The sequence below is a fragment of the Boleophthalmus pectinirostris genome, unplaced genomic scaffold (genome assembly GCF_026225935.1).
Source record: "Boleophthalmus pectinirostris isolate CB_2022bp ecotype Guang Dong unplaced genomic scaffold, ASM2622593v1 HiC_scaffold_5, whole genome shotgun sequence".
NCBI classification, from domain to species: Eukaryota; Metazoa; Chordata; class Actinopteri; order Gobiiformes; family Gobiidae; genus Boleophthalmus; species Boleophthalmus pectinirostris.
In genome coordinates this window covers 39,379,159-39,400,460 of record NW_026571404.1, presented here as the reverse complement: position 1 = coordinate 39,400,460, position 21,302 = coordinate 39,379,159, and the positions used below count along the sequence as shown (strand labels likewise).

The 21,302-nt window shown below is 41.7% G+C and overlaps 1 protein-coding gene across 2 annotated transcripts; it reads left to right on the top strand.

Annotated features, from left to right (window-relative positions):
- The first annotated feature begins 165 nt into the window (after nt 1–165).
- ogfrl1 (opioid growth factor receptor-like 1) lies at nt 166–20,111 on the top strand. Of its 2 annotated transcripts, XR_008633375.1 has the most exons (8): nt 166–546; nt 8,163–8,249; nt 10,428–10,506; nt 10,829–10,907; nt 12,042–12,108; nt 12,305–12,450; nt 16,533–18,747; nt 18,781–20,111. XR_008633375.1 is itself a non-coding variant. In XM_020934737.2 (7 exons), exons 1-7 carry the CDS (start codon nt 370–372, stop codon nt 16,927–16,929), a joined length of 1,032 nt encoding a protein of 343 aa, XP_020790396.1. In that variant the 5' UTR covers nt 166–369; the 3' UTR covers nt 16,930–20,111. The 2 variants fall into 2 exon arrangements, 1 of the variants encoding a protein (XP_020790396.1); XM_020934737.2 differs by having other exon boundaries at nt 16,533–20,111.
- Nucleotides 20,112–21,302: the final 1,191 nt, after the last annotated feature.

Genomic DNA, 21,302 nt, shown 5'->3' with positions numbered 1-21,302 from the left:
GTTCAAAAATGTTTCAAAGCCTGAAAAATGTTGAAAGATCCTGCCAAAGTCTGACTTCACTGTGCACTTAACATGTCTTGTCTCTTTAAGACCATCCTCCTCCGCGCGTCACCGCATCCTGCCGCTCCTCCGCCGCTCCTCTGCCGCTCCTCCTGCCGTTCCTCCGCCGCTCCTGTGCCGCTCTGCTAATGTGGAAACCCCCGCTTCCTTCCCCTTTAAAGCCGAGAGCCCGCGGTGGTGCGCTCGCTCGGTCCCGGCTGGGCATGTAGCGTGGCGCGGTGCAGGAGAGCGGCGAGAGCGAGGGATCCAGGCGGACAAAGAGAGCTCCGAAGGCGGTCACGGGGGTAAGCGGCGGCGCGGTCAGTGTCGATGGGGAATCTGGTGGGAGGATGGCGGCTAAAGGAGCCCAGCACCGTGGAGGAGTGCGACTCGACCTGGGGCTCCGACTCCGAGAACGAGAGCGAGGACAGCGGCGTGTCAGAGAGCGTGAGCCCGGCGGCGGAGAGCGAGAGGGCGGCCAGCGGGGACACGGAGCACCGGGAGCAGGTAACCACGAGACATCCACACCACAACAGTGTCTTTACGCGGAGGATGTGCACGTGAGGGGAACAATACTTTAAAAAAATTTATTTCAGGAGCTTAACAGAATACTGAATACAAGAATTAATTCAGTATTCTTCAGTATTTTTGTACCGTATTATGATCATTTTCAGGCACTGTGTACTCTGAATACTCGGACTAGCAGTGTTGGGAAGGTTACTTTTAAAATGTATTCCACTACAGATTACAGATTACATATCCCAAAATCCTGAAATCCTGAAAATTCTTGTTTGTTTTCTTCAAATTGTCTGTTGAGCCAAAGTCTCCATGAACAGACTTTTGTTTGCTGTAGAAAAGCAAAGACTAGGAAATTTGAACATAAGAAGTTTTGTCTGATTAAAGAAAATAAAAAGGCCAGACTTTCCTTAACCAGATTAAAAATATTATTGATAGAGAAATGCTCTCTATATGAGATCACTGCTGCCTTCAATAATGTCCACCTGCTATTAAGTGTTATATTGTTTAGACCCGGTTTAGTCCTGGCTTAGTCCTAGTTTTAGTCCTGGTTTTAGTCCTGGTTTTAGTCCTGGTTTTAGTCCTGGTTTAGTCCTGGTTTAGTCCTGGTTTAGTCCTGGTTTAGTCTTGGTTTAGTCTTGGTTTAGTCCTGGTTTAGTCCTGGTTTAGTCCTGGTTTAGTCTTGGTTTAGACCTGGTTTAGTCCTGGTTTAGTCTTGGTTTAGTCTTGGTTTAGTCCTGGTTTAGTCCTGGTTTAGTCCTGGTTTAGTCTTGGTTTAGTCCTGGTTTAGTCTTGGTTTAGACCTGGTTTAGTCCTGGTTTAGTCTTGGTTTAGACCTGGTTTAGTCCTAGTTTTAGTCTTGGTTTTAGTTCTGGTTTAGCCCAAAATGTGAAGGAAAACAAGAAAATATCGCCATGTAATCATTTCAACAAAGTAACTGTAATCCAATTACCACTCATGGAAACAGAATACAGTTACTCATAATTTGTACTCTGATTACATAATGCCGGTACATGTAATCTGTTACTCCCCAACACTGCTGACTAGGATTCTTTTACATCAAATTACATTATATTATAGTGGACAAAAAAACATGACATTTAGCCTTAAAATGTGTTGAACTGTTTGTTCTAATTATAGACAAAACTCACACGTGCACACAAACTGTCAGAGCTGTGTTTTTTTGTCTTTCACATTACAGTAATACTGTGTTAACCCCAAATTGCAGGATGAAGTACAGCCATGTATTCCCTTTAATTCAGGAGAGTAACTGTACTCTGATACCAAGTTGATACTTTGGCTTTAAGTTTCTGCCGCCAAGCAGATTTCAACTGAAACTGACCCCTGGAACTGAAAATATAATTGATTTCCTTTAAAGACACACTGTGAGTTTTGTAACTGTTCTTTATAATTTACAGTTATTACAAAAGAACTTTAAAATTGTGAAGCATTTGGGCTAAAATTGTCCAGTAAATCGTCTTAATAGAAAGAACCAGTATCCGATCCATCAAAATTTCCAATATCGGCCCCAGTACCAGTGCCGTATCCCTCCACCCAGAGGACCCTGCTCCACAAACTAATAAAATGGTGTCCCTCACCATTTTATTAGTTTGCTCTGTTTTAGTTCTTGCCTTAGTTGTCTATTAAATGTTAATTAAATGTAATTCAAAGCTATTTTTGAGGTTTGCACTTATTAGCACATCAAGTACCTTTAATCTCCAGTACATTTCTAAAAGTGTTAAGTGTTAGTGATCATTTGAAAGTATCTCCGTGTTGTCTCTGTTCTCTCTGCTCACACAGAGAAATTAGCAGTTTAAAACATTGTCACAAACATAACACATATTTAATTGTGAACATGTCGCCTACGATTGCATCAATACAAACAAATGTGTTGCCATAGGCCCTGTGTCTGGTTAAGATTAGACATAAATCTGTAATGATTAAGGTTTGGAAAACTTTAGTAACTTCACATTGAAAACAGCGCTCAAGAAACAGTGGACTTTGGTGTCTTTTGGAATGGCCCTGTTTGTACGTTTAGGGATGTGGTGATGGAGTGTAGACTTTATAAAGAAGTGGACTAAAGGAGCTAATAAAGAGTATGAATTGATTTAGGGCCAAAACAGTGAATAAAAACACCAGGATCATGTAGAGTGGTTAATAAATATTTTAAGATCAAAATGACAAGGCTCACTGCAGCAGTTAGTGAGAGGAGTGATTATTTTCCAATGTAAAGTCAATGGTAAAGAGAGTAGATGGAGCCTGAAGCGCACCCGTGAACACTTCCATTTGGACCGCAGCAGCTAGTGGGTTAGATATGTCCATTTATATACACAGTGTACAGGATGGAGAGAGTCACGTGAGGGTCCTTTGGGTGGAGGTCTGCAGCCAGATCTCTCTCCATGAAAGAGTAACTGTCCCAACACACAGTTACTCAAAATAAGTATTCAGATGAGTATTTTCAGTACATGTTCAGTTACTTCCCAACGCTGCTGCTGCTGCTGTACTGAAATATGTTTGGGGAATAGATCATGTTAAAGCATGCGGATGCACCTCACAAAAGTATGAATGACAAGACCACGGTTCTGACAGATTCTATTGTTACAGACACTTTTAAAATGGGCTTTAAAATGTGAAAGAGAACTGCAGATTTCATCTCTATAAAAGTACAGTTGCATGACAAAAATGTGCTCAATTACAAGTTCGTTTACTGCTTTCAAAATAGTTCTAAAGTAAAAAAAAAAACAAAAACAAAAAAACACGAAAAGTCAGAGTACTAGTTGCTATTTACTTTATATTTTTTGCAGCACTCCACCTAAATCTGGAGGGTTTGTGTGTTAAACCTGTGGGAATGAAATAAAACACACTTTCAGGCATGTTTGTGATGAGGAATCTACATTATTATTATTATTTATTATTGGTGAAATAAAAAAAAATATATATATATATTATAACACAGATCAGAAAATAGCATAATAGGAGCAATTTAAAGATGAATTGAATCATTTTAAACCATAATCTGCATATTTTCTGAGCTCGTTCCAATCAGAACGGATGATACAGAGATGTTATGTCTGCAGAATAATGACTAGAATTATTATTAAGTACATTTCAAAGTTTACTCTACTCAAAAAAGTACAATTATCCCACAGATTGACTTGAGTAACAGTAATGTGAGTATTTTCAATGCGTTACCTCCCACTCCTGAATAAGTGTAAACAAAAACATTCCATATTAGAGGCAAAAGTGAAGTGAAACATGCTGTGGTTTGAATGGGGAAGCTGGGATTATCCTCACAAAATCTAAAACACCAAAGTGGATTTAGATTAGGCAAACGAAAACCACTCTGACACGTGAGCGCTAGAAGAGCCGGGCTTAAACATATTTACAAGTGGATTTGACATGATCTGTTTATTTAGCAGGTCCTATATTACATAAAACTGACTCCTGTGAGCTTTAAGACATGTTAGAATGTTATTACCTCCTCAAAATCAGAGCTGGAGTTGTGTTTGTTTCATTTACACATGTTTGAGTAACACTTTATTATTAGTCTGTCTACATCTGCAAAGTTTAAAATGCTCCTGCTGACTCTGGTTCGTATTGACTTACATTGGAATATTGTAGGGATATAACAATAACCGGACTATCATGATATTGTATCATCAAACTTCTCACAATAATATCATAGACCATCACAATATATCGAAATAAAAGTCTCTCTAACTCAGGGGTGTCAAACTCATTTTGGTTCGGGGGTTGTGTCCAACCTACTTTGATCCCAAAGGGGCCGGATCAGAAAACTCATGTCATATAAACCCCAAAATAACAACAAGTTCAAATATTTGTGCAGAGAAACACAAATCTATTACAGAAATCTTTTTTAACTGATTAACTCTTTTACAGAATATTAATTATAATAATGATTATAATTATAATAACAACTAGAAACTTTAAGAAAAATACAATTTCAACACAATGTTTTAACATGAACTTGTATGCAAATAGGAATAAGTAAATTTTTGTTGTAAAATCCTGCACTCGGCTCCACTTTTCTCATTTTTGACATTTTGTTGATGAGGGTGTCACGGTCAACAGTCAAAACGATCGTCCTTTAAGAGCGTTTGGAAAGAGACAAGTCTTCATTTGTGCTGCTCTGGTGGGAGGGGCCACGTACAGAGACACTGGAGATGCTGCGATGCTCAGCACCGCAGAAAATTACCAATATTTTAATAGAAAATATAATTAAGATATTTTTGTAGAAAATCAGCCGAGAGTCAGATTAAAAGTCTTGGAGGGCCGGATCCAGCCCCTGGGCCGTATGTTTGACACCCCTGCTCTAACTCTTAAATTATGGTGCAGCAATAGCTAAAAAAAAAAAAAAAAAAAGATGAGAGAACTACATAGACCATGATCCTTTGCTCCATTTCAGTGCAAACTACAAGAAGAAATGACAGTTCTAAACATATTTTTTTTTAAGTTTTAGTTCTTTGGATTAAGTCTTGAGGAAAAAGTAGCATATTAAGAGTTTTGTTTGCGGCCTCCACAAAATATCGGAATAAATATCGTACCGTGAGATGTACATTGTGAAAATATTGTGCTGAGAGATTTGAATATTGTTACATCCCTAATCATGAGCCTCCCTACCATATTGTGAGCTTTCCCACAATATCGCAATAAATATCGTATCGTGAGACTTGGATATCGTTACACCCCTAGAATATTGTGGCTCCTCTCTCTACCTGCCGCTGTGAGCCTCGTCATGTCGGTCTTAAAATGTTGGTATTAACTTGCGACACATGATCCTGGAGTTTTTATTTTGCTGTTTTGTTCGTTAAAAAAATTATTCATAATATAGAACTCGGTTACAAATCTGCTCCTGTGTCCGTTCAGCTTCATTTGACTGACGCCGAACACTGTGGGTGACGTCACACTCACTTAGTGCACTTCTTTATACAGACTATAGTGTGAACTCAGTCTAAATCTACAGGGTTTGTGTGTTAAACATGTGTGAATGAAACAAAACACAACTCCAGCTCTGTTTGTGATGAGGAAACTACATCAGAACAGAGATCAGAAAATTGTTTAATATGGGCCCTTTAATAGATTATCAGATAGGTCTGTAACGATAATCAATAAATCATTTAATCATACGATAACTTTTAATGAGCTCAATAACTTTTCCGGCCGCGATAAATTCTATTTGCATGTTTGTTTGTTTTCCTCGCTCTCTGTCGCTCTCAAAGAGGGTGAATGTTAGAAGACTTCTATCGCTCTCTGACTCGTCTCGTTTAACAAATGTAATGACGCTTGAACCAACGTGCGCTGTGTTTATCAACACAGTGGATGCGTGCGCAGCCTGAGTGCAGAAAACGCCGCTGTCTGTGCAGTTAACATGAAGCTGCAACACAAACTAGTGCCAAAACAAGTCACGATGCCGAATCAACACTGGTGAGCGGACATGTCTAAACCATTGATCTATTAAAATAACTGGAGGGTGTTGCTGTTTGTAGCTGCCCCCAGTTGACGTAGTGGCCACTCACTGGTTCTACAGCGGAAAAAATCCCCTGGGCCGAGAGAAGATTTTTCTCATAGAGGCAATGTAATCATAAACTGCTCGTGTTCATCTGACAGGGACCTACAACTTTCAAAAATGTCAGATTTTTGGGGGATTTTTACCTATTTTTAGATCATACACTTTTTCTCAGCTCAAAATCCTTCAGTTGTCTTAAAAAACACTTTATAATCGTTCGCTTCGGCTCCGCTCTGCTCTGCTCTAACTCCTCTCGCTCTGATTGGTCAAAGCGATCACGTGATACACGAGCCCATGCTCCGTGCGTGCGTTTGTGTGCATTCGCGTGTGCCCGTGGGAGAAAAGACACTACTGCGCATGCTCGGTCGGCCCACAGCCACCGGAAGTACCTCGCCGGGCTAAGGGCGAGTCTGGGATCATGCGCCATTGAGTTCGGCCCATTGACTTGAATGGTCGGCCATTTTGGAACCTGGGGGCTTGGTCTCAACAGTCATGTGCGTGAAATGCAGCGAGCGCAAACGATGAGCAAAAATGTCTTAAACCCTAACAGCCGATGAACCCAACCCTGAGCAACACCATTAGCCCCGCCCCCGGGAGAGCCCAAAATTCACTGAAATCCCACAAGACACCGACACGATACCAGACAGGACAGAGACGCCCTCATAGCGAAATAACATCCTGTGTTGCGGGTTAATACGAACTTTTAAATTACCAAAATGACGGACAGAGAGAGTGGCTACTATATACCAATGTAAGACAACAACTAAAATCACTTTTAAGGCCAATTTTGTTACAGAGACTTAATAATTCATTTTATTTATTGCTTTGGTTGTATTTGGTTCAGCAATGGTTTATTCAAGTGCATTTTTGTCAACAAGTCCGTTGCTGTGAGCCAGACACATTAGACTAGTCCTGTGTTAACAGTCTGTTTTATTTAGGCCTGTTGTTTTTGGTTGTCTTTCAGTTCCTGTGTTAAATGTTCTTTACAAAGTAAGGTTTATTGATCTTTGAAAGGGTGTATTTGCATTTTTATTCCATGGTCATTATATTAGTTGAAATTGGTCTCAAAATGTCAATATTAACGTTTATTGCAATAAATTCGTCTAGCAAAATCAGTTATCGTTACAGGCCGATTATCAAACACAATTATCACGATTTATATGAATTCATTGCACAGCTCTATACTTATAAGCAAAATCATTGTTTTGGAACTTTCTACCGTTTTATAACATGGTTCCCTCATTAATACATTGTTTTGAAGGAACACAGCATTTTGGAAAAGGTAACATGGTGATCTAAATATGTTCTGTGTTCGAGTTAATGCCCCGTAGAAGTGAAATAGGATTAAGTGGGCAGATTCTTTTTATGACCCATCTTCAGAAACCGTATTTATGAGTGTTTTAATGTCACGACATGTTTTTAAATTTGAAATCTCCCCCAAATCCTCTGAATTCAAATGCTGCGTTTGTGATCTGGTTAGAGCGGATATGAGGGATTAATGTTTTTGTAAAGGAGCAGAACCAATCCTGTTTGAGCAAAGCGCGTATGAAACATGTGTGCTGGGATCTCTCACTTTATAAGGACTCAGATCTGTACACATTCACATCACGGGGACCTGCTAAATCCTTTATTATTAGGTCAACAGTAAAAACATCTGATTGTGTTTTTTCTGGCAAGTATTGTGATTATATGTATGATTTCTAGGCTCCTAAGCTTCCCTGTGTGTCAGATGGGGTCTTATTGTTTGTTAAAGCTGCTAACCTTGTACTCTAGACCTCTACAAACATGCTCTGAAATGTCCCTGTGTGTCAGATGCCCTCCCTGTGTCTCCATGGAGTCTTATTGTGTGTAAAAGCTGCTATCCCTGTAGTTTAGAGTTCTATAAACATGCTCTGAAATACAGAGACACAACAATTCATACAATTCTTGGATGAGTTTAAAGGTCAGATTTGAGGGTCAGATGTGAATGCTTCTCGGGTTTAAAATGAGACCTGTGAAATGTCTCTTGATTTATAAACATAATCACAGTTAGATGTGACATTAGTTTACCATATTTGATGCATTGTTTGTTTTGTTTCAGTTGTGTGATTCTCCAGAGTCGGCCCCAAAGATGAAGAGGAGCTTCTACGCAGCGAGAGACCTGTACAAATACAGACACAGTTACCCGGTAAAACTCAAATCTCACATTTAAATCTACACTCAGCATCATACTACAGTCCAAACCATGGCTTTATAATAAGACATGGAGAAGACTATGGAGTAAGAAAGCTTTCAAAAATATGTGTGCGCATAGAATAGAAATCCATGCATATTTGACTGTAGTTGCGCGTAAAATAAATATTTATAAACTCTCAAATGAGTCCAGTCGTACATAAAATATATTGTGTGTATTTTATCCATAGAATACGAATTGAAAAGTTACGACGTCAAGAATTACAATCACGAAATGAAAATTTACGATTACACTTTCATCAGTACGAATACGAATTCACAGACGGGATTTTACTGTCAAAAATACGTCATCACTTCACAGACATTATTTATGGAGCAGAAGAAACATCGATCAAGATCAAGACTGTGCATGTTTAAGTTTGTAGCAGAGTAAAAACAGAGTAATGACACAACAAGGAGCTACAACAGCGACCAACAAGTGGGTTCATTCAAATTTATTGTTAAAATGTCTTGTCTTGCCACGGGAACTGAACGCTGCTGTGTGATATTGTGTAGAAATACCTCCTCTGAACGGGAAATTGCACTTATATCTTAGTAGAAACACAGTGGAGCCAGTTGGTGAACATCAGATGTAACATTATCCCAGGACTAATGAGCAAATATCAGGTTCTCTGTATGTTTAGACTGAAACATTCACGGCTACAGCCACAGCGAGCATCAGTCAGTCTTAACCTTCATCTCAGCTGCATTTCTCGTATGAAATGTGACCAAAAGTTCCTCAGGTCACTGAAATGTCCCAGTTTACACCAAACACTGCCAGATATGCAAAGATTTCCCAAATACGCACGGATTTCTATTCTATGCGCACAAATATTTTTGAAAGCTTTCTTACTCCACAGAAGACACTCTCCTCTGTTCTGGTGTGAGATTGACTAGTGGCTGCTCCGGGTCCTGCAGCTCCTGGAGCTCCAGCCCAGAAACAAAACTCCCATAGAACATAATGTGTTTTTGGGGAAATCAAACCGTCATTGTCAGCATTCACAAAAGTCAGGTTTTGTAGGATTCATCTGTATTTTCATGAACTTTTAAATCCTTCAAGCACCCCAAAGTTTGCTCTAGCAGCTCTCGCTCTGATTGGTCAGAAGTGATCACGTGGTGCATGTTTCTGTTGTCACATGGTGGGAGGAGCTGGGCCAGTACTGAGGAAGTGATGTGGAAAAAAAATATGTTTTTGTCTCATGCACCAGTGAGCTCAGACCAGTGAAAACAACACAACGTCATCTTTGGTTCACCGAAAATAAATCTAAAATTTCATTTCCTTGTAAATGAGTAAATGAATGATGAAAACAGGTGCACTGTTTAAAAAGTGGAGCTGTTATGCAAAATAGACATTTTGAGCTTTCTCCCATGTGATAACATTATTCCCTCATCAGGTAGTAGAGTCATCCATGCATGTTTAACTAATCTAGTGATCTCACGAGGGCCCTACACTGGAATAAAAAAAAAAAAAATCTAGCTAAATTAAAATGACTTAAATAAAAAAAAAATAAAACATTTGACTTTATTTGAGTAGATTCAACTTGACAAGTAAAATGATCTACCAGTGGAATAAGTGTGTTTTTCTTAATTCAAGCAACATTAGATTTAGTTTATTTTAAATGCAAAAAGTTTTTGTTTTCTTATTTTAAGTGTAGTAAGATGTATTTTCTTGTTCCACTGGCAGATAATTTTACATGTCAACTGAAATTTACTCAAATCATAAAACTTTCTTAATTCAAGTCGTCTTAACTTGGCTAGATTTTGTTTTTGTTTTTGCAGTGTATTTAAACCCTCCTTACAGTTAGCTGTAACATTCTGTACAAGGCTCCGCCCACAAGCCTTCATCACCCATGCTCCCACATGACAATTCGCCATAAATACACAAAACAAGATACAAAACTGTGCACAACAACTCGACAAACCTGATGTGATGTGCAGTAGTTTCATTAGCAGGACACATGCTGATTGTGTTGTAATCGTGCTCTGAAGGGGGAGTGGCTTAGCATGATGATCTAAATATGTTAGGTGTTGTCAGGTTATTAAAGGAAATACACTGGTTGCATATTGTTTTTTATTGAATTTATGACATTGATTATCACATTGTTGACGTTCTCTTTCTGATTGTTTTTTACAGAACTATAGAAAGTCCAGGCAGCCCAACGAATATCGCAACCTTCGTTTTTACCTGAACAAAATCCCCCTGGTCCCAGATGGTGAGTTTGAAAACACATCTCCAAAGTCTCATTTTAATCACATCTATTCTGCGCTTTATTTCTCCGACCAACGCCACAACATCTGCAGATTAAAAACAGACATGTGACCCGCCCCCAGCACGGTCTGACACCACAGGGAGGCACACGGGGGTACAGGAGGACGGGAGGGCATCTGACGCACGGGGGTACAGGAGGATGGGAGGGCATCTGACGCACGGGGATACAGGAGGACATCTGACACACGGGGATACAGGAGGACGGGAGGGCATCTGACGCACAGAGATATGCTTCTTTTAAATATAATTTTCCTATTCAATTCCAGGGATCTACATTGAGGAGATTCTGAAAAAGTGGAGAGGAGACTACGACAAACTAGAGCACAATCACACCTACATCCAGTGGTGAGACACTAACTCAGATTATGGTTTAGACCTGGTTTAGACCTGGTTTAGACCCGGTTTAGAACTTTGTTTAGTGCTGCTTCATCAGTAGATCCTTCATAGACCTGGTTTAGTTCTCAACCCAAAACTTGCACAACAGGTCAAATCCTCTAAGAAAAGATTGTGACCAAGATCTGGAGATGGGTCACCGGGTGCAGGTTTAACCCAGCGCCACTGAAGGATGGGTCAAATATTTAGACTTTGTTTAGTCCTGCTTTAGTCCTGGTTAAATCCTGGTTTGGACCTGCTCTAGCCCTGGTTTAGTCCTGGTTTAGTTCTGGTTTAGACCTGGTTTAGCCCTGGTTTAGTTCTGGTTTAGTTCTGGTTTAGACCTGGTTTAGTCCTGGTTTAGACCTGGTTTAGTCCTGGTTTAGACCTGGTTTAGTTCTGGTTTAGTCCTGGTTTAGTCCTGGTTTAGTCCTGCTTTAGACCTGGTTTAGACCTGGTTTAGTTCTGGTTTAGGCCTGGTTTAAACCTGGTTTAAACCTGGTTTAGTCCTGGTTTAGACCTGGTTTAGACCTGGTTTAGTCCTGGTTTAGACCTGGTTTAGTCCTGGTTTAGACCTGGTTTAGACCTGGTTTAGACCTGTTTTAGTCCTGGTTTAGACCTGGTTTAGACCTGGTTTAGTCCTGGTTTATACCTGGTTTAGACCTGTTTTAGTCCTGGTTTATTCCTGGTTCAGTTCTGGTTTAGACCTGGTTTATACCTGGTTTAGACCTGTTTTAGTCCTGGTTTATTCCTGGTTTATTCCTGGTTCAGTTCTGGTTCAGTTCTGGTTTAGACCTGGTTTATACCTGGTTTAGACCTGTTTTAGTCCTGGTTTAGACCTGGTTTAGACCTTGTTTAGACCTGTTTTAGTCCTGGTTTAGACCTGTTTTAGTCCTGGTTTTAGACCTGGTTTAGACCTGGTTTAGACCTGGTTTAGACCTGGTTTAGACCTGTTTTAGACCTGGTTTAGTCTTGGTTTAGACCTGGTTTAGACCTGGTTTAGACCTGTTTTAGTCCTGGTTTTAGACCTGGTTTAGTCTTGGTTTAGACCTGGTTTAGTCCTGGTTAAGTCCTGGTTTATCTCATGTATTTCTTCTTTGTTCTCAGGCTGTTTCCTCTGAGAGAACAAGGGCTGAACTTCTACGCACATGAACTCACTCAGGACGAGATTAAGGTAAGACTCTACAGTTTCCTCCCAACTCTAATACGTTTGACTTCCATGTGTGCGTCTGCCCTGGGGCTGAAGGACAGAGACGTGGCTGCCAGTCTGCACTCAGCCTGCATCTCCCTTCCCACCACATCTGTGCTTGATAGAAAGTCACTGATGAGTCCTTGTAAGTCCTCATGTGAGTGTCGTGTTTGTGTTTCAGGAGTTCCAGAGCACCCGAGAGGCCAGGCGCAGGTTTGTGGCGGCGTACTCCCTCATGTTGGACTTTTACGGCGTCAAACTCTTGGATAAAAACGGGAACGTGGCGCGAGCTCCGAACTGGGAACAGAGATTTGAGCATCTGAACGAGTGAGTGATGTACACTGGCAGAGCCTCACATGCTTTTCTGTGTGGAGTTTGCATGTTCTCCCCGTGTCTGCATGCTTGGTCTGATGGAGCGCACGGGTCTGTATCACTCTGTGGAAACTTCACTGGTTTTGAAAGAAATCTCCAGTTGATTGCTGAACCTTCTCATTATTTTGTGAAAGATGTTCAACTTGGTGCCAGTTTTTGTTTCATGTGGATAGGCCCAGTAATTACAGAGATATTAAAGATCTTATATTACACAAAATTTGATATTATAATGCTCCACATACTCAGAGTTATGTTTTGTTTCATTCACACACATTAACAATTAACAGCTCCTTATTATACATCTTTATGTAATTTGTCTTTTATATTTTGAAAAAGCATAAATAAATCATACATTAAAAAAAACAAAACAATTAACAGCTCCTTTACCTTTAGTTCAGTACAGGGTTTCCACAGTCATGGAAATCCTGGAAAAGCCATGGAAATTAAAAATGTCATTTTCCAGGCCTGGAAGAGTCATCTAGTTTTGTAAATTCAGTGAAAGTTTTGAAAAAGTCATGGAATTTGAGTATCCCTTTCAGACAGCGTTCTGTTAAGTTCTCATGAGGCTGTTCTGATTATTTCTGAACGTCTGTGTCTTTTGTTTAAAAGAGACGACAATAAATGCATTGACAGGATTTTAAATGTTTCAAAACTATAATCCCAAACCATAAAATGAGTGGAAAGAGTTCACATTTCAGATTTAGCTCTAAAAGTCTGATCAGTTCTACACATGTAGGTGCTGTAAAGTCTTGGAACATTCACTTTAGCTCATGAAAAGTTAAAAAATTTTGTCCGTGAACAAGAGTGGAACCTTGTTAGTAGAAATTGGCAATTCCTGGTCTGAAATGATCTAAATGATTCTAGGGAAGGTGTATGTACATGTGAATGAAACAAAAACACTTTGTGTTTGTGATGAGGAAACTACATTAGAGCAGATCAGAAAATAGTGTTACATGTGACCTTTAACTATAAACCAGGTCAGCAAATCTGCAATCTAAAAGTTAAACCGTAAATTCTCCTGTAAAATTCTGTCCAGCCCCAGCTCTGTTTATCTCTAGGGATTGTAGAACATAGTGATGACCCTGAAGGACACATATGAAGACAGTATTTTACCTTAACCCTTTAAAGATTACATAAACGCTCTGTGAAGCTTCATATTCCAAAGTGAATCGTCTTCAGTGTGACAGTTGCTTTATTGCTCATTAAATCTGAAATCCCATTGTGTTTCCGTAGTAACGCAGCGCTAATGACTTTCTCAGACGAAAACTCAATTAAACAAATGTACATGACACAAAATGGGCGACGCCGACGCTGCACCATCTGCACTGCATGTTTCTGCTGTGACAGACACTGACGCTAATGATGTGGGGAAGGAGACACTCCGAAAGTTTTAACTCTTTAGTCCTGCTTTAGATCTGGATTAGACCTGGTTTAGACCTGGATTAGTCCTGGTTTAGACCTGGTTTGGACCTGGTTTAGACCTGGTTTAGACCTGGTTTAGTCCTGGTTTAGACCTGGTTTAGTCCTGGTTTAGTCCTGGTTTAGACCTGGTTTAGACCTGGTTTAGACCTAGGTTAGAGCTGGTTTAGACCTGGGTTAGACCTGGATTAGACCTGGATTAGACCTGGATTAGACCTGGTTTAGACCTGGTTTAGACCTGGTTTAGACCTGGATTAGTCCTGGTTTAGACCTGGTTTAGTCCTGGTTTAGACCTGGATTAGTCCTGGTTTAGACCTGGATTAGACCTGGTTTAGACCTGGTTTAGTCCTAGTTTAGTCCTGGTTTAGTCCTGGTTTAGACCTGGTTTAGTCCTGGGTTAGAGCTGGTTTAGACCTGGTTTAGACCTGGTTTAGTCCTGGTTTAGACCTGGATTAGTCCTGGTTTAGACCTGGATTAGACCTGGTTTAGACCTGGTTTAGTCCTAGTTTAGTCCTGGTTTAGTCCTGGTTTAGACCTGGTTTAGTCCTGGGTTAGAGCTGGTTTAGAGCTGGTTTAGTCCTGGTTTAGACCTGGTTTAGTCCTAGTTTAGTCCTGGTTTAGACCTGGTTTAGTCCTGGTTTAGAGCTGGTTTAGTCCTGGTTTAGACCTGGTTTAGTCCTGGTTTAGAGCTGGTTTAGTCCTGGGTTAGAGCTGGTTTAGTCCTGGGTTAGAGCTGGTTTAGAGCTGGTTTAGTCCTGGTTTAGACCTGGTTTAGTCCTAGTTTAGTCCTGGTTTAGACCTGGTTTAGTCCTGGTTTAGAGCTGGTTTAGTCCTGGTTTAGACCTGGTTTAGTCCTGGTTTAGAGCTGGTTTAGTCCTGGGTTAGAGCTGGTTTAGTCCTGGGTTAGAGCTGGTTTAGTCCTGGGTTAGAGCTGGTTTAGACCTGGATTAGTCCTGGTTTAGACCTGGTTTAGTCCTGGTTTAGACCTGGATTACTCCTGGTTTAGTCCTGGGTTAGAGCTGGTTTAGTCCTGGGTTAGAGCTGGTTTAGTCCTGGGTTAGAGCTGGTTTAGACCTGGATTAGTCCTGGTTTAGACCTGGATTAGTCCTGGTTTAGACCTGGTTTAGTCCTGGTTTAGACCTGGATTACTCCTGGTTTAGTCCTGGGTTAGAGCTGGTTTAGTCCTGGGTTAGAGCTGGTTTAGACCTGATAAAATTGAGTTTTTATCATTTGCAGCTTTTATTCGAAGTCAAACCTTTTTTTTAATCTTTTAATCCTTTTGAACAGGTCATACACACTTTTATTTTGTCACGTCTGGATTGCAAAACATTTTACACGGGCATCTCTCAAAACACTTTACCATCTGCAGTGAGTTCAGAACTTTGCTGCATGACTTTGAACAGGAACCAAAAAATGAGAACATATCACACCAGTCCTTACGTCTTTGCACTGACTTCCTGTTCGATTTAGAATTGATTTGAACTCCCCCTGAGGTTCAAGGCCCAGCTCCAGCTTGTGCTGCGAGATGAAACTTAAATCCAGGAGGACAGGACATTTTCTTTGACCGGCCCCAAACTCCCCATAACCCCACAGTGGAGAGTTTTAAATCTCGTCTTAAGACCCACTTTTACTCTCTGACTTTTAACACTGCGTGAGCTATATACTCCTCTGTGTCTTTTATGTAGTTATATTTATTAAATTTTATTTATTATTAGTTTTAATAATTGTTAGCACTTATTTGTTTTTATTTATGATTTACTTTCTTTTATTTTATTAATTTGTCTGTGCAGCACTTTGGAAACTGTCATGTTTATAAAATGTGCTATCGAAATAAAGTGGAGTGGATTAGTCCTGGTTTAGTCCTGGTTTAGACCTGTTTTAGCTCTGGTTTAGACCTGGTTTAGACCTGGTTTAGACCTGGTTTAGACCTGGTTTAGACCTGGTTTAGACCTGGTTTAGACCTTGTTTAGGTCTGATTTAGACTTGATTTAGACCTGATTTTGTCCTGGTTTACTTCTGGTTTAGACCTGATTTAGTCCTGGTTTACTTCTGGTTTAGACCTGGTTTAGACCTGGTTTAGTCCTGGTTTAGTCCTGGTTTAGTCCTGGTTTAGTCCTGGTTTAGTCCTGGCTTTATTCCAGGTCTTGCACTTGGTTATTCTCATTAAGACGTGGTTTAGTTATTGGACCTGGTTTGACCTGGTTTGATGCTCCTCCCAGTGTCATAGTCATTACAAAATGTCTTGCTTTAAATGTTTGAGTTCGTACCAGCAAACACTGATATCGATACTTTGACTCTTACTTGAATACTTGAAGAATTTGCCAATATATATTGTATAAAAGTTCAAACATTATGAGACATTCTGCGTCGATATCCGATTTCAGTATCGTATTGGTGCCTCACTTGACCATAGCTCTCACAATGACCAATTTGTCACTCACTTCATCATCTTAGTCCTGGTTTAGATCTGCTTTAGTTTCTTCTAGACCTCTTTTAATCTTGAGTTTGTTTAGTTGTGCTTAGTACCTGGTTTAAGCCTGGTGAAGTCCTGGTTTGAGTCTGGTTTAGTCTTTTTCTTCTCACGTACTTGAATCTCTAAACTCATGCGTCTCTTTCAGGTCTCAGCACAATTACCTGCGCATCACTCGGATCCTCAAGTCCCTGGGGGAGCTGGGCTACGAGGCGTTCAAGGCCCCTCTCGTGCGTCTCTTCCTGGAGGAGTCCCTGGTCCGCGGGACTCTGCCCAACATGACCCACAGCGCCCTGGAGTACTACGTGTACACCATCCGCAACGCCGCCACCAGGAGGCGACTGCTGCGCTACGCCAAGAAACACTACCGGCCCGCGCACAACTTCATCTGGGGCCCCCCGAGCAGGAGGGACCGGGAGAGGGCGAGGGGGGCGGGCGGGGACGACGACGACTACGGGGACGAGCGGGGAGGGAGCGGGTACAGGGCGCCCAACCCCACGCCCGAACACCACAGGAGGGACGAGGGCGGGGAGGGGGAGAGGTGAAAGACAATGACAAGAACCAGGACTGAACCAGGACTGAACCAGGACTGAACCAGGACTAAAACAGGACTAAAACAGGACTAAAACAGGACTGAAACAGGACTGAACCAGGACTGAACCAGGACTGAACCAGGACTGAACCAGGACTAAAACAGGACTAAAACAGGACTAAAACAGGACTAAAACAGGACTGAACCAGGACTGAACCAGGACTGAACCAGGACTGAACCAGGACTGAACCAGGACTAAAACAGGACTGAACCAGGACTGAACCAGGACTGAACCTGGACTGAACCTGGACTGAACCTGGACTGAACCAGGACTTCACCAGGCTTAAACCAGGTACTAAGCAGGACTAAACCAGGACTGAACTAGCACTGAACCGGTACTGATCCAGGACTAAAACAGGACTAAAACAGGACTGAACCAGGACTAAACCAGGACTGAACTAGCACTGAACCGGTACTGATCCAGGACTGAACGAGGATTAAACCAGGACTGGACCAGGCCTGAACCAGGACTGGACCAGGCCTGAACCAGGACTGGACCAGGCCTGAACCAGGACTGGGGGGCGTGGGAGAGGAGAGACATTCGCTTGTGTGAGTGGATGATCCTGATGTAGCAGAGGATCAAGGGACAGTTCTTCTTCTCCTCTTTGTTGAAAACGGACGGCCTTAAACGAAGCCAACACAGATTTGTTTCTTAATTTAAATCTGAAACGTGATCAGGGACAGAGGGAGGGCCGCGTGGGCGCGTGGGCGTGTGGGCGTGTGGGCGTGTGGGCGTGTGGGCGTGTGGGCGTGTGGGCGTGTGGGCGGGCTGTTCAGAGCAATACTCAGACAACTTGAACTTCTGGACGTGATCTGAAGTCTTTTCTGATCCATGGATGCACACGTGTTTGTACAGATGTAGCCACAGTCACGTTGTACAAAGTATCCAGAGAAGTTTGTATTTTCATTTTATTTAATTTCATTTTATTTTTTGTGGTGGTTAATTATATTGACCATTACTTGGAGTCAGTTGGATTAAATGAGGTCTGAACCAGGTCTAACCCGAGTCTAAATCAGGTCTAAACCAGGAATAAACAAGGACTGAACCAGGATTTAATCAGGACTAGGACTAACTGAGGTCTTAACCTGGACTAAACCAGGACTGAGAAAGAACAGAACCAGGTCTAATATGTGACTAAACCAGGACTAAATCAGGACTGAACCAAGTCTAAACAAGGACTGAATCAGGTCTAAACTGGGACTAAACCAGGATTAAACCAGAACTGAACCAACTCCAGATAGGGACTAAATGAGGTTTAAACCAGGACTAAACAAGGACAGAACCAGGACTGAACAGTACAAAACCAGGTTTAAACCGGAGTCTAAATCAGGTCTAAACCAGGACTAAACAAGGACTGGATTTAATCAGGACTAGGATGGAACCAGGTCTAAACTGGGACTAAGACAGGATTAAACCAGGACTAAACCAAGTCTAAACTCGATTTAAACATGGACTGACTCATTGTGTGTCTTCCAGCTCCAAAATCAGACTGAATCAGGTCTAAACTAGGTCTCAACAAGGACTGAACCAGGATTTAATCAGTACTAGGACTAAATGAGGTATAAATAGGGACTGAACCTGGACTAAACCAGGTCTAAACTGGGACTAAACCAGGATTAAACCAGGACTAAACCAGAACTAAACCAGAACTAAACCAGCACCAAAAAGGGACTAAATAAGGTCTAAACCAGGACTAAAGAAGGACAGATCCAAGACTGAACACCACGTCTAAACCAGGTCTAAACCAGGTCTAAACCAGGTCTAAACCAGGTCTAAACCAGGTCTAAACCAGGTCTAAACCAGGTCTAAACATGAACTCATTGTGTGACTTCTGGTCTAAAGTTGACTCAGGTTTTCAGTTGGAGCGTTGTGCGGTCCACGTCTTCCTGGACTTTTTCTTTACTCGTTTCAGAAAACAGTTTTGTAATTCTTCACGTTTTGATAAATGGCATTAAACAGAAACAGGATCCAGGACTGAAACTCACTTTGACTAGAGCAGCTACTGTTTTGAGCCTGATTCAAACTGCTCCACTCCTCAGTGCGTTCCATTCTTTCACACTGTACTTATATTTTGTATTTATACGAACTTTGTATCTGTTATGAATAAAAGCCATGTGACATCAGCAGACGGGAGCACAACCAAGACCAGGACTGGACCAGGACTGGACCAGGACTGGACCAGGACTGGACCAGGACTGGACCAGGACTGGACCAGGACTGGACAAGGACAAGTTGTCAAAAGTGCTTCTTACCTGAACCAGAACTAAAACCAGGTCTAAACCAAACTGAGCCAAGACTGAACCGGGACTAGACCTGTTGACCAAAACTGAAACTAAATTATTTCTAAACCTGATGAGATCTTTAACGATAAAACCTAAACCAGCAGTAAACCATTTAAAGCTCCACTCTGAAACTTCTGGTCGGGGTTTGCGTTGACCTACTCAAACATGTGAATGAAACAAAACACAACTCAGGAGCAGAACCTCCCAGGACCAGGACTAAACCAGGACTGAACCAGGACTAATTCAGGTCTTAAAACAGGTCCATGTCCAAACCAGGGCTGATGGATTTAAACTGGAACTCAACCAGGACTAAAATGGGTCTAAATGACAACTAAGCGAGGTTAAAATCAAGACCTGAGCCAGAATTAAACCAACCAGGGCTAAACTGGGTCTAAAGTTGGACTAGACCAAGACTAAACCAGGTCTAAACCAGGACTGGACCAGTTCTAAACCAAGACTAAACCAGGTCTAAACTAAGACTGAACCAGGTCTAAACCAGGACTGAACCAGGTCTAAACCAGGACTGGACCAGGTCTAAACCAGGACTGGACCAGGTCTAAACCAGGACTGGACCAGGTCTAAACCAGGCCTTGTTCTGGTCTTGTTTTGTAGCTCCTGTCTGCTGCGTTTCCTTGACGACCTCTTGAATCCTCCCTGCTGTGGTTGAACAGTTGAATAATGTGTGAATGTGTCTGAAGTGCCTCTTTCTTTATACAATATTTCATATCACACTGTGTGAAGATTTTATGTGTAAATGTCCAAATGTGAAGGTTTGAACTCAATACGACTCTGTGCTTCCCTCAAATCCACAAACTCTCCCTGGAAATGTGAATAAAACAACTATTATGCAAATGTGTGTGTTTTTATTATGATGGACTAAACCAGGACTAAACCAGGACTGAACCAGGACTGAACCAGGACTGAACCAGGACTGAACCAGGACTGAACCAGGACTAAACCAGGACTGAACCAGGACTAAACCAGGACTAGAACCAGACTGAACCAGGACTGAACCAGGACTAAACCAGGACTGAAACCAGGACTGAACCAGGACTGAACCAAGACTGAACCAGGACTGAACCAGGACTGAAACCAGGACTGAACCAGGACTGAACCAAGACTGAACCAGGACTGAACCAGGACTGAACCAGGACTGAACCAGGACTGAACCAGGACTGAACCATGACTGAACCAAGACTGAACCAGGACTGAACCAGGACTGAACCAGGACTAAACCAAGACTGAACCAGGACTGAACCAAGACTGAACCAGGACTGAACCAGGACTTAACCAGGACTGAACCAAGACTGAACCAGGACTAAACCAGGACTAGACCAAGACTGAACCAGGACTAAACCAGGACTGAACCAGGACTAAACCAGGACTAGACCAAGACTGAACCAGGACTAAACCAGGACTAAGCCAGGACTGAACCAGGACTAAACCAGGACTGAACCAGGACTAAACCAGGACTAGACCAAGACTGAACCAGGACTAAAGGACCAGACTGAACCAGGACTAACCAGGACTGAACCAGGACTAAACCAGGACTAGACCAAGACTGAACCGGGACTAAACCAGGACTAAACCAGGACTGAACCAGGACTAAACCAGGACTAAATCAGGACTGAACCAGGACTAAACCAGGACTGAACCAGGACTGAACCGGGACTAAACCAAGACTAAACCAGGACTGAACCAGGACTAAATCAGGACTGAACCAGGACTAAACCAGGACTAAATCAATACTGAACCAGGACTAAACCAAGACTAAACTAGGACTGAAACAGAACAAGGGAAGTTGTCAAAAGTGCTACTTACCTGAACCAGAACTAAAACCAGGTCTAAACCATAACTGAAACCAAACTGAGCCAAGACTGAACCGGGACTAGACCTGTTGACCAAAACTGAAACTAAATTATTTCTAAACCTGATGAGATCTTTAACGATAAAACCTAAACCAGCAATAAGCCATTTCCACTCTGAAACTTCTGGTCGGGGTTTGTGTTGATCTACTCAAATGTGTGAATGAAACAAAACACA

What these genes read in the sequence shown, in the direction of transcription:
- ogfrl1 (XM_020934737.2), top strand. Translation starts at nt 370, where the DNA reads ATGGGGAATCTGGTGGGAGGATGGCGGCTAAAGGAGCCCAGCACCGTG. An exon ending in ACACGGAGCACCGGGAGCAG is followed by an intron (nt 547 to 8,162) that starts GTAACCACGAGA and finishes GTTTTGTTTCAG; the next exon opens with TTGTGTGATTCTCCAGAGTC. An exon ending in AATCACACCTACATCCAGTG is followed by an intron (nt 10,908 to 12,041) that starts GTGAGACACTAA and finishes CTTTGTTCTCAG; the next exon opens with GCTGTTTCCTCTGAGAGAAC.